Raw genomic sequence first — 13,004 nt, 5'->3', positions numbered from 1 at the left:
TCATTAGGAATCATCTAAGCTAAGAAAATAAAATGAGACAAAGTGGTAGTCAAGCAATCAATATACACAAACAAAATAGAGCCACGGAAATAAGAAGTTTAAACGGGCTTGGCCCATTTTAGAGCTGCTGCGATCTGTTGCTGCTGTTGGGCTTTGGCCCAGTAATCCTTTTTTTTATATATATATATATTGTTGCGGACCGGGATTGACTCGAGAGAGGTCATGTTGGGCTTTAGCCCAACACCGAGTGCGGAATAAGACGAGTCCCTTGGACTCGTACGCGATGGTCATGCATAAAAACGAAAGAAAAGGATTAGTACGTAATCAATAAATAAGGCTAAACATATATAATGTAAGTTCAAAACAGACCAGTGGATTATGTATATACTATGTATATTTGAGTATGCTTCGTATATACACATTCATAAGGATACTTAGAAGGTTAGTATCGGAAAGCTTTTGCCCCCGTCTTCCCGATGTTATACAAGTTCCAAGGGATTTCATGAATCCCAGGCATGGCTAACATCGGGGAGGGTTCAAGCTTAATCCATAATGACCCACTAATCTCTCCACAAATGTATCGACTAAGATATACCGGTCATATACATATATATACATAATCAATCATGATATACTTGCAACATGAGAGCTTATATAATTTTAAACAAGTACAAAAAACACAACATGCATTAGCCATGTAATGTAAGAGAAAGAACGGGCTTAACACACATGAAACAGTCATTGATTCGTTTAGGTAAATACTTGTCATATTTTGTCCAAACTTGAGACCAAAGCATAATTAGATTTCAATCTCTTTTTTCGGCCAACAAGAGAACATAAGAAAAGCACTTGTAAAGCAAAACATATGGAGGCAGATTCATGCTCATATGCTTATCCTAATGAATTAAAGAGGTAAATAGTTTTCAGTTTAATTGAGGTAGATTTTAGAAGAGTCGTAACAGTCTCTTTACAGTTTAGAGTCAAAATAAGACCAAATCAGAATCTACAGACCAATAAATGAGGTAAGAACCAACACTAAACATCGAGGGAGGAGACATCATTTACTCAAAGAGCACATCAAACTAACAAAGAAAAGGAAGGGTAAAACATGACATGCTATCGGCTTAATACTCAACTTTAACATTAACAACACAACACAACAGATCAGGTAATACCTCAGGCATGTCAAACCTTAAGTTCCCGAGATGGCCTTAAATCCATTTAAGTAAAACACAGAATAACATAATCACCTCAAGACTTTTAGGCATATTATTACTTTCCCACGGCCAACTTACGTAGTGGTACATTCATTTATTAAAGATCCAAAGGTCACAAGACGATAAACTATCGACACGAGAAGGGCAGAAACATTACATCGCACAGACTTACCAAAATTCTGATAACAGTCAACTCATATACATTTTTTAAACGAAGATTGACTCCCTAGCCTATATTTACAACCTTAAACTGACCTCATTACCACATTTTCTCATGGACAGAATTGAAACTTAAAAAAAGGGGGAAAGGAGGTCTAACTGGGCATTAGGGAACAAAAGGGGAAAATACACTCAAGCAACATACATTCCCAGGAGAACACTGGTCAAAACAGATGACACATTAGGATTCAAGATAGGCTATTTAACATTGTCCAAATACCAAAACAGCAGACCAAATAATCCATATAGGTAATTCAGTGACCCTTTTGACATAATAAAACAGGACACACAACTAAACTATCCAACATGCTACTAACGACATGACTGAGTCAGCAAATGAGACACATATTGTTATTAAACTAAGTTAACATTTGTATCAGATCAGCAAATTGAACCTCAAACTACAATAATTCACTACTGATTTACTAAATAACTAGTGAACACTTACTCACATGCTAGGTTATTGAGAATCAAAATTTCAATTAGCAAAAGCACCCACTATACTTAATCATAATTAAACATGGCTTAAGTAATCACAACCGAACAGCTGATGCACATTTGAGCATGCTTAAGCAATTATCAATCAGGAAATTAACTAATAAAGGCAACTAAATGCTTATTTACCATATTTAAGCCACTACCAATAGACAAACTTATCTAGATAGACATTCAGCAATAGTTTTAACTAAACAGCACAAGTATAAGCATATTAATCTTAACTTAACTACCAAACAATACCTAAATGCACCCTAATCATGCTTGCACTACTAATGTTAACTAACAAACTAACACATAGCAGGACAACAAAAAAGAATCAAACAGAAAATAAAATAACTAAAGGGGGGAGGTTCACCTTCTTCGGGTGCAGCGAAGTGGATGCGGGGTCTCCGATACACACTCGAACACTACAAATCTCCGAATTTGTGCGCACTCGGATTCGAAATAATTCCAGGGGCAAAAGAAAATAGAAAAAATGATTTAGTATCTTTTTGAATCGATATCAAGAATATTGTGACTGCTAAAAATTAATATTTTCTTAGGGGGGAATTTCTGGGCGGCTAAAGACTTCTATTTCTAGGGGATTCGAGGCGGCTAAAAAAAAACTCCCCTAAAATGACTCAAGAAAGGATTATTTATATGAATCAACTAGGGTTTTGCCGGGGTTCTAAAACGAAAATTGGGCGGGATTTCTGGTCAAAATATTTTCAAATCAAAACGTTAGGAGGCCCTTTTTCTGTCGTCGATTAGAAACAACGAAGAAGAAAGCAAAAACCATTAAACGTGTACTACGAAAATGACAAAAAGAACTGATAAGGCAAACGATTTCAACTTCACAAATCGATGAAAATCATTAAGGTTTTCAGATGCAGAAGAGAAAGAAGAAGCAAACAAAACTTAACCTCTTTCAACGGTTAAATCCGGATGGGGGAAGGACGAGCCATTAATTTCCTTCCCCAAAATGACCATGCGTGGTTTGATAGAGGTGAAAGGCGTCTGCGATTTTACTGTAATCGTCGGAGAGAGAAAGGGCGGGTGAGGAGAGAGAGAGAGAAGAGAGAGAAGGGGAAGGGTGCGGCGGATGAAAAAAACGTATAACCCTAATGGTTTCCTTTTGTTGCACGAGTCGGGTCGGGTCATCGGGTTAAATGGTTAATGGACTGGGTCGGCTGAAGGGTGGTGGGCTGGGTAGGTTTTTAAACAAATGGTGGGCCGGTCCGAAAATGTTTATAAATTGATTGGGGCGGATGGGCTAAAAATATAATTTCTTCTTGTGCTATTTTGGGCTTCTAAATTTGCATAAAAGACCTCCTTCAATTAATTAACGTGTGCCAAAATATTATTTAATGTAAAAGTATGTATTTATTAGTGCTCAGATAAAAAAATAAAATTATATGACGTCGTAATAGCCGTGCGATAATATTTTTTAAGTTCAATCAGTGAATAAACTCCATTATTTATTTGTGCGAAAATAAATGCGATGCGTGTGCATAATGTGGTAAAAATGCTGAAATGATCATAATGCAAATTGTAACAATACTGGTAATAATAATAATAATAAAATAATAATAATAATATAATAATAATAATAATAATAATAATAATAATAATAATAATAATAATGGTAATGGTGGTAGTAGTAACGGTAATAAAATAAATAAATAATAATAATAGCTAGTGACTACAATAGGATAATGAAACGCTGATATTAATAAAAAGCTAATAATTGTAGTAAAATATAAATAATTATTTCTTAAGTTGCCAAAAATATTAGAAGCGTAAATAAATATTTCGGGGAAGATGGGACAAAATTGGGTGTCAACATCTCACAAGCAGCTTTGGCAGCAACCTTTCTAGGACCAGAATTAGAACCAGAACCCCTAGTGAATTTAAAGTTTGAAGGGTAACCATGAAGCCTGTGACATTTCTCAATAACATACCCTGTCCTCTTGCAGTATTTGCAATATAGAGATGCCTTCTGAGGATCAAATTGTACTTTGGGAGCAAACTTAGATCCACCAGTGTTGAAAGAGGCATGGAAGGAGGCTGATTCAGAGGGAAAAACAGTACTAGCAGACACTTGTCTTTGTTTTTCATCACTGAGAAGGATGCTATAAGTAGTGTCCATGGAAGGGAGAGGCTTAATCATAAGAATGTTACTCCTCACTTGGACATAAACCTCATTTAAACCCATGAGAAATTGATAGACCTTTTGTTCCTCCTCAGATTTAGCACCCCCAATACAATTACACCTATTCTCAGAAAGAACAGAGATTGAAGCTAACTCATCCCACAATTGTTTTGTCTTGGTAAAATAAGAAGCAATGTCAAGAGAACCTTGGGAAATGTGAGCCAAGGCTTTTTTCAACTCAAATACCCTAGCACCATCAACCTTACCATACCTAGCTTCTAATTCCCTCCAAATATCCTTAGCAAACTCAGAGTATACAACAGATCTATGTATTTCCTTAGTGACAGAGTTGGCCAGCCAAGCAACAACTAGGTCATTGCAACGCTGCCATTTTCAAAGGAGGGGAGATCCTTCAGGAGGCTTCTCAGTAGTGCCATGGATGAAATCAAGCTTATTTCTAACAGATAAGGCAATCAAAATTGACCTACGCCAACTACCATAGCAAGTTCCATCAAACAATTCAGAAACTAAAGATGAAGCCAGCAAATCAGATGGGTGCACATACAAAGGGTGACAGGGGTGAGTATAGTCATCTGGGTGAAATGGTACATGCGAAATAAGGGTTGGACCCACAGCAGTACCATTACGGGTAGGAATTTGAGAATTCTCGGTGTTCATCATCGATTAATTAACAGCAATACTCAATGGCAAAATAACAACCACGAAATACAACACACCAATAGTATATGAACAATATCGACAAATTGCAAATAAAGGAAACCCTAGAAATCCTAATTCGATCGATTTTGAGAGAAAACAAATCAGAAACCCTAACTTGATCGAATTGGGGAAAGAATGTTAAGAATGAAAAAAATACCACTCCTCTTTGCAACCGAAAGAGGTACGGCCTTGATATACACTATTCCACCGGAAAACCACAAACTTCGTCGGAAAACTGATCGCTGATGAACCTTTGACGAAGGAAACTAAAACACGGCTATCTACACCGTAAAGCACAAAAATATACAATGTAAACCTCGCTCTGATACCATGTTAGCAGCGGAAAAACTTACAAATTGAAGAAGTTGATAAACGAGGTCAAAGTTTAGAGAGAGAAAGAAGAGAGAGAATATTGTATTAGATCGAATCAATGAAATCGTCTTCTGTTCCGTGCATATATCAAAGGTAACAAAATAATAATATAACTGGGCCTAACCGCATTGGGCTGACCCGGTACAAATAAATGAAAAGGCCCAAGTGGACTAAAACTAATCTGGGCTAGTCTGAATAAGTCCAACAACTTCACAGTATTAGTGTTTTTCCTCACTTGCACCGTTACACGTTTAGAGCTTTTTAACGAAACACCATACAAAATTTGATTCCCTATTGTTTTTTCTCCTGTAAAAATAACTTCTTTGCCTATTCTGTCTTCTTCCATAAAGATAAATTCTCAACAGAATTCTTGCTATCCCAACATAGAAAAATATGAAATCTTATTGTCATGGCTGCCAGATTATACTCTTCAAATAAATGCAAGACTAACTTGGTTGTCCTACTCGGAGAAGTTGAGAGACAACATCAACTTCAATAAAAAATTTGGTTATCTAATATAATGAATCTACCTTTTAGATGGTTGTCCTCTCCAATATTACAGGTAATCAGCTTACTATCCAATTAGAAATTTTAGTTATTTTTTATTTGATATATATTTTTTAAATTTGACTTTATAATTTTTTCTTTAAAATGATTTCCATTTGGTTAAAAAATATGTAAAACAAGAGTACTTTGACCACTTGCTGTTTTCTTTTTTAAATAATTTGTTTCAGCTTTCTGTGATGCAATTTCCATTTCCTATCACCTATTTTACATATTCTTCTCTTTTAATTTACAAAAAAACAGAATGAGATGTTTCAACCATAAAATTTTGACATCGAAGCAAGAAACTTTTTCTTCTCAAAAAGGATAAATTATCGTCTAAGGTTTATTGTTTTTCCTCTCCTATATTAGTTTTAAAACATAGCAAAAACACATATTCTGCAATTTTATTTTAGCTTATATTTTCCTCTAAAATAAAGCTTATGCTTTAATTAATTTCATTAATTTTGAATCACCATTTATATGTTTATACATAAAATCATTACGTATACTGGAACTTAAATTTGAGTAAAACATTGAATTTAAGCACAATTTTTTGATGTGTGTTGTGTAGGAAATTAACCATGGCACAACGGATGTTTTCTACCTAATTGCACCATGCAATTCAAGGTCGAAAACAATCTTTTACCTGTAAGCTTTCCTCTTCAATAAAAGGACTTTTAATATTATAACGTTGGTAATGCTCTCTTAGTTTTACCCAATCTATGAAAATTTCTTGCCCAAATTAAGAACTCTTTACTCCTCATGACTTTACCTTTTCAATATATCTGCTAATTTTAACCTCATTGATTTACTTAATTAGCTGGAGATTGAATCTCTCCATTTAGAGCTATGACTTACATTTTACAATTAATTTCTTTTTTTATGGGGTCCTAAATCTTCGATAGGCTGGACTAGAGGATCACCACATGCAAACTTTCGTATGGTGGAGCGTAAAAGAAGCTTAAAGAGTTAAAATTACTCATTAATATTACCTCACTTTGTTTTATATTTACACTCATTAATATTACCTCACTTTGTTTTATATTTACACGAGTCAAATTGGCTAATACGTACTCAAGATAAAACACCCTGTAGCAAATCTTAATGTTTAACGATTACATGAAATTCAACATTTATAAGGTATTAAAGTTGAAGAGAATGCATCAAATACTCCATCAAATTCAAAAGAGGATGTTTGTGTTAGGTGTGCGAACAAAGTACCACATTGATAGCTGAAAAGAGAAGGGAGCTATTTATAAGGAGTTGGATACTCTTAATGATGTGAGACATTTTGGGGAAAACCGTGCGGGCTTGGCCCAAAGAGGACAATATCACATCTTGTTAAAAGTATCTTTGGACCGTTTAACCCAACAACAGGTATCAGAGTCAATGGTTTGGCGGGACGAGTATCAAGATGGCGGAGTGTGGCGTGGGGCCCAGCTTAGTGCCTTTTCCCGTCTATGGGCCGGTTTACGACCTTTACCCGTAGCTTTGAAGACGCATTCACAGCCTTTGGTCTTCGGTGGCCGTAAATACTCTGATAGTGTGGTTCGCACACAGACATGTTGAATCTCTGACCCGTGGTATGATAATGAGCCACATGGAATTTAGTTCGAGGGGGAGATTGTTAGGTGTGCGAACAAAGTACCACATTGATAGCTGAAAAGAAAAATGAGCTATTTATAAGGAGTTGAATACTCTTAATGATGTGAGGCCTTTTGGGGAAAACCGTGCGGGCTTGGCCCAAAGCGGACAATATCACATCATGTTAAGAGTATATTTGGACCGTTTAGCCCAACAGTTTGCTTGTATTTTTGAGATTGAATGCACTGCATACAAGTCTATGTTAAAGGTGATGCTACTGATTAGGGGTGTACAAAGTAAACCGATAAACCACACCAAACTGATAAACTGAGTCAAACCGAGAAAAAAACCCGACTAGTGGTTTGGTTTGACTTGATTTGGTGTTGAAAAAAAAAACCCGACCATAATTGGTTTGGTTTGGTTTTAGCTAAAAAAAAGTCAAACCGAACCCAACCAACCCGACATTACATTTATTCAATTTTTAAAATATTTTATACATAACAATATTTATTTGTAATGTAATTTATAAATATTTCTTAATTTTTTTTCGTTTTTTATCTATTATCATTTTATTCAAGCTTGAACTTAGAATTCTGAATGTCAATAAGTTTTATATCCTATGGATATTAGTAACTCATATAAAGTCCAAACCAAAATCAACTCAACACTAATACTAACAAAAGAAATTCAATTTACCACTAGAAATGATAATAATGTTGGACATCTATTCTTTAGTTTTGTATAATTGGTTTAGAGAGTGAAAATACATAACTTAAGTTTTTTTTTCTTGTCATGTAATTAATATTTATTAGCCGTACTTATTTTAGCATGACTTAGTATTTTTAGATTATGGTCATTTTCTTTATGGCTTATTAATTAGCAATATTTGTTTTAACTGATTTTATTATCTTTTGTTGAATATTCTAATACAATGTCATCACTCTTCTCACATTTTGTGTTATTTTCTTATGAAACACCTTAATTGTATAGTTGTATCTTACTAGGACTAAAGAAATATTTGAACTAAATGTTATATGTTTCGTATCAAGACTATTCCCGAAAAAAACCCGAAAAACCCGAGAAAATCGAATAATCCGAGAAAACCCGAGGTTGAAAAACCCGAATTTTATTGGTTTGATTTGGACTATAAATTTAAAAACCCGACGTAATTGGTTTGGTTTGGTGTTAAAAAAATCTGAACCAACCCGGTCCATGTACACCCCTACTACTGATGCGGGATCAAAGTCTCACAATCTTATTTTCTTCACTTTCTTAGGTAAAATACTAATGTTGCACTTGGCCTAACAGTTTCTGATTATACTTAGATTGTTGTGGGAAAGTAAAATACAATTATCATGTACATCTAACAAGTATTACTAGAATATGAATATGTGACGATGAACATCAAAATACAATAATGTGACAGTATAACCATAATCCTGCAAGTTCAAATTCATTACTCAAGAGCTGCAGAAGTAGATCCGTGAAAGAAAAAAAAGTGCACGGTTTATCAGAAGACTTTTTGCGATGAAAATGGCTAAAGCACAACATAAAAATAACGAATTGAGAAGAAAATGATAATAAAAATTGGATGCTACTTTCTTAACTCTATTATAGTCCGTAATTTCTACTCTTGACATGATTTTATGATATCTTCAATGTTACTCTTTGGTGCATAAAGAAATTGAAATGGGTTTTACCGACAACACATTTGTTAAAGAATTCGTGAATAACATGCCCACCTAAAAAAAGTTGAAGGCTTTTGCATCCTTGGAAGTTGGAAGAGACGGAAGAATTTAGAGACAAAACTATATTTTTTTTATAATTTTTTATAGGAATTTATTATTTATTTTCATACATAATTATTTAATTTGATGAAATGGGTTTTACGGACAACACATTTGTAAAAGAATCGGTGAATAACATTTCCACTTAAAAAAAGTTAAAGGCTTTTGTATCATTGGAAGTTGGAAGAGACAGAAGAATTTAGAGAAAAAACTATATTTTTTATAGGAATTTATTATTCATTTTCATACATAATTATTTAATCTGATCATACTTTTTCAGATGTAGTTTACGTACATTAGTAACGTAATTTACTTCTTAAAGAAGGACGAAGTAGGAGAAGCGATATAAATAATTACTATGATATTTGCTGTATGTAAGACCAAGTGTATGTAACTTTCAATTTAAATCTACTACTGTTTTATATTATATTAACATACCATGGTTACAAAATATTAAGATAATTAGAAGGCAGAATACATTCACATTCCATTAAACTTTTCAGTAAATTTCATTTAGATGTTCGATCTACGATATGTTTCTTTTGAGCACCTGAACATAAGATAAAATACTTTTATTAGACATTTCGGACTTAATTTTGGAATTTGGCGTGTTATCAATGTCATGACCCAGCCCCGTGGGCCGCGACTGGTGCCCTATTTGGACACCCAACCAGACTTACGTACCAGATCGACATATCAAAAGTTTATTCAAACTTAACATACGTTAATTTAAGCAGATACTGAAAGCAAATATCGTCTTAAGCGGTCGCCCGTACAGAAACATCATATCAAATCCGGTAAGCTGGCGGAATACACATCGCCCAGATATATACACATATACTAACAAAGGGGCCGTTTTGGCCATAATAGCAAACGGGACCGCATTAAGACGCATATCATAATCACAACGAACAAACATGACCCATGACCCACATATATGACTACAGGCCTCTACAAACCCTGACAGAAACATATGACGGGACAGGGCCCCGCCGTACCCAAATAGTCGTATATACAGAATATGTATAACAGAAGAGATGTACCAAAAATATGAGCTCCGGATCAAAAGGAGTAATCCAAGTGGCAGAATATGTATCCTATATTGGAGGATCACCAAAACGAGCGTCCGTACCTGCGGGCATGAAACGCAGTCCCCGAAGAAAGAGGGTCAGTACGAAATATGTACTGAGTATGTAAAGCATGAAATACAGAAATCCGAATCATAACCGAAGTGAAGAGTACAGAATATGGATACAGAATGAGTATATCAAAACCTGTGCTGAATATATATATATATATATATATATATATATATATATATATATATCATGCAAATAAAAATCATGCATAGGGCTCAGGAACGTGGCCGCCACTCCGACACTGGCGCCACAACACATCATACTCCAGAAGGTTTCATATCTCCGTATAGTCCCCGAACATATAGTATCATCATAACATATCACAACGCCAGAACATATCATATGCCATATCACATCATAACGCCGTATATAAGCGGTACCCGGCCCTATGGCGAGGTCTCAGGAACCGTAACACATCATACTGCCGAATATCACATAGTGCGCACGATCACAAAACCGGCCCGGGATCCGGCGAACGATATCATAGTAGTAGGCACGAGCGGAGTAGTGCGGAAACCATATGCATATAAATAATAAATAATTTCTCTCAAACTCAATAGCCAAATATTTTTACAGACATCTGAAGGCTCAAAAATAAGATTCGGGCCAATTGGAATTAGTATACGAAAGCTATAAACTTTTGAAGTACAGAACTTCCTAAAAGCATTTCAGAAACTCTCTTTAGAAATTTCAAGTAAGAATCACGTTAGGGAATTTTCAACTATCGCTATGGAGCAAATCAAATGGAGCCTTTAAGATCATATGTACATATCAAAATATATGTATCCAAAGCTTTAGCCATTTCAAATATTTTTCGGACATTGTTCGGAAACATATCAACTAGAATCTTCAAACATCATAAATGCGTATCGAACCATATGGGATAGCTTACGGAGGTCAAAGATGTTAGCCATCCTAGTGGCATCTAAGAGTAGGATTTTCTTTATAAGCATACATATACATTTTTGTTTATTCCAAAAAGGATCATGCCAAAAAGAAGGAACGGTAGGCTTTACATACCTCGATCGCTCACTAACAATTCTCGATCACTTGCCAAACAGATCTCGACTCAAGTCTCGGGCTCTCCACTATCTACAATAATATTATCAATTACTAAACATTAGCTACAAGTACTTTGAAATTCAGTTTTAACTAGTACTTGTCTACAGAAATTTCGGCAGCATCTCCCCTGTAAATTTAACATCCTCGAGAATTAAACTCGGCCAAATTCATCAACAACCATACCAACAATACCAACAACCATACCAATAACATCAAAAACCAATTTAAAACGCATTCCAACATTAGTAGCCTTCCTTTCTACATATTCATCATTATTTTGTTCGACTACGAATTTTCAAGCCGATATCGACACTTACATATTCACTACTAATTCAAGATCATTCAAATACAATTCAAAAGCATTTCATACCATTCTATAAAATATACAACAATCTCACCAAAAACTATAATTCACCCGAAACCTCCAACCTTCGACACAACATTCACAACACATTTTTCATCTTCCAATTTCATCAACAACAACCACAATTTGCACCTTAACAATTCCATTTCCATAATTACATAAATCTATAATAAAATCACAAAATTTCCTACAACAACCCAACAACCAATTTTTCATGCCAACTTGAGCTATTATTCTTCCATTTACATCACAAGGCCACAACAACATAATTTAACATACTAATTAAAAATTGTTCACCCTTCTCCATCACACCAATACACGGCCACACACACACACACACCCACAACACACAATTTTCATACTTTACATTCATTTCCATATACTACAACATATATATATAAAATTCTTCCAAGACAAAAAGAGTAGAATCTTTACCTTTTTCCAATTTTTCCACTTTCCAAAAAAAAGTACTTTCTTGCCTAAAAAATCATACCACGTTGAAGGGGGTCTTGAACTTAGTGGGAATTCAAGAAGGAAGAAATTTTGGATCAAAGTTTGGAAGGTTTCAATTTTTTTTTCTTTTGGTTGGCCGAATACCCCTTGGCTCTTGCACTCAAAATTTTTGTCTTGAAAGTTCTAAGCATAATGACTAAGTGATGGACCCTTCTATTTATTTATCACATGAATTTTAAAATTTTTATGGGCTTGGGCCCTATATTTTCCTCCATGGCCGGCCACTACTAATATGGGCCTCTTTGTTTTCCCTTTTTTTTTTCATTTCATTTAAGCCCAATTTGTTGCGGGTCTTATTTTGAAATTCCCGAAACTAGTTTTTAAAATTTCCCATTTTGCCCTTGACCTTCCTCCATGTTTCCACATCAACATTTCATGAACAACACCCATATATTAAATAAAAATTAAATTATGGCCTTATTTCTTACAAGTCAAAATTATTTCGAATTTTTCCAAATATGCAAAAATGCGGGATATAACATCCTCCCCCCCTTTAGAACATTCGTCATCGAATGTTAAATTAGCCTTATAGGTCTTACAAGCATTTTGGGGGAGTTTCTTTTTATAAACAACACATATATGTCATTACCAATTAATGTAACCAATTAAGGAATTTAAATTACCTGTAGGCATAGGAAACAGGTGGGGGTACTTCTTCTTCATTTCGTCCTCTGCTTCCCAGGTCATTTCCTCTCTGTTATTATTTCGCCACAAGACCTTAACAGAAGGTACATCTTTGGTGCGCAGTCTCCTCACCTGACGGTCCAAAATAGCTACAGGCTGCTCTTCATAAGACAATTCCTCTGTTACCTGAATATCTTCTATGGGGAATACTCTGGAAGGATCACCAAT

The 13,004-nt window shown here is 34.9% G+C and overlaps 1 protein-coding gene and 1 long non-coding RNA gene across 2 annotated transcripts; both read right to left on the bottom strand.

Moving 5' to 3' along the window:
* Window positions 1-1,969: 1,969 nt before the first annotated feature.
* On the bottom strand, window positions 1,970-4,743 carry LOC132631100 (uncharacterized). Its single transcript, XM_060346700.1, has 3 exons — window positions 4,528-4,743; window positions 3,765-4,449; window positions 1,970-1,983 (listed from the first exon to the last, which is right to left on the bottom strand). Exons 1-3 carry the CDS (start codon window positions 4,741-4,743, stop codon window positions 1,970-1,972), a joined length of 915 nt encoding a protein of 304 aa, XP_060202683.1.
* Window positions 4,744-9,814: 5,071 nt separating this feature from the next.
* On the bottom strand, window positions 9,815-12,477 carry LOC132633992 (uncharacterized). The gene is made up of 3 exons (XR_009579988.1): window positions 12,075-12,477; window positions 11,234-11,305; window positions 9,815-10,206 (listed from the first exon to the last, which is right to left on the bottom strand). It is a non-coding gene; the product is annotated as an uncharacterized LOC132633992 (long non-coding RNA).
* Window positions 12,478-13,004: the final 527 nt, after the last annotated feature.

The sequence above is a fragment of the Lycium barbarum genome, chromosome 3, assembly GCF_019175385.1.
Source record: "Lycium barbarum isolate Lr01 chromosome 3, ASM1917538v2, whole genome shotgun sequence".
In the NCBI taxonomy this organism is placed as follows: domain Eukaryota; kingdom Viridiplantae; phylum Streptophyta; class Magnoliopsida; order Solanales; family Solanaceae; genus Lycium; species Lycium barbarum.
This window is presented reverse-complemented; position numbering and strand designations above follow the sequence as displayed.

Bases quoted from the DNA above. Each gene is read 5' to 3' on its own strand.
- LOC132631100 (XM_060346700.1), bottom strand. From the start codon at position 4,743: ATGAACACCGAGAATTCTCAAATTCCTACCCGTAATGGTACTGCTGTG. The intron at 4,450-4,527 runs GTTAGAAATAAG...TGAAAATGGCAG, and splicing joins CAATTTTGATTGCCTTATCT to CGTTGCAATGACCTAGTTGT.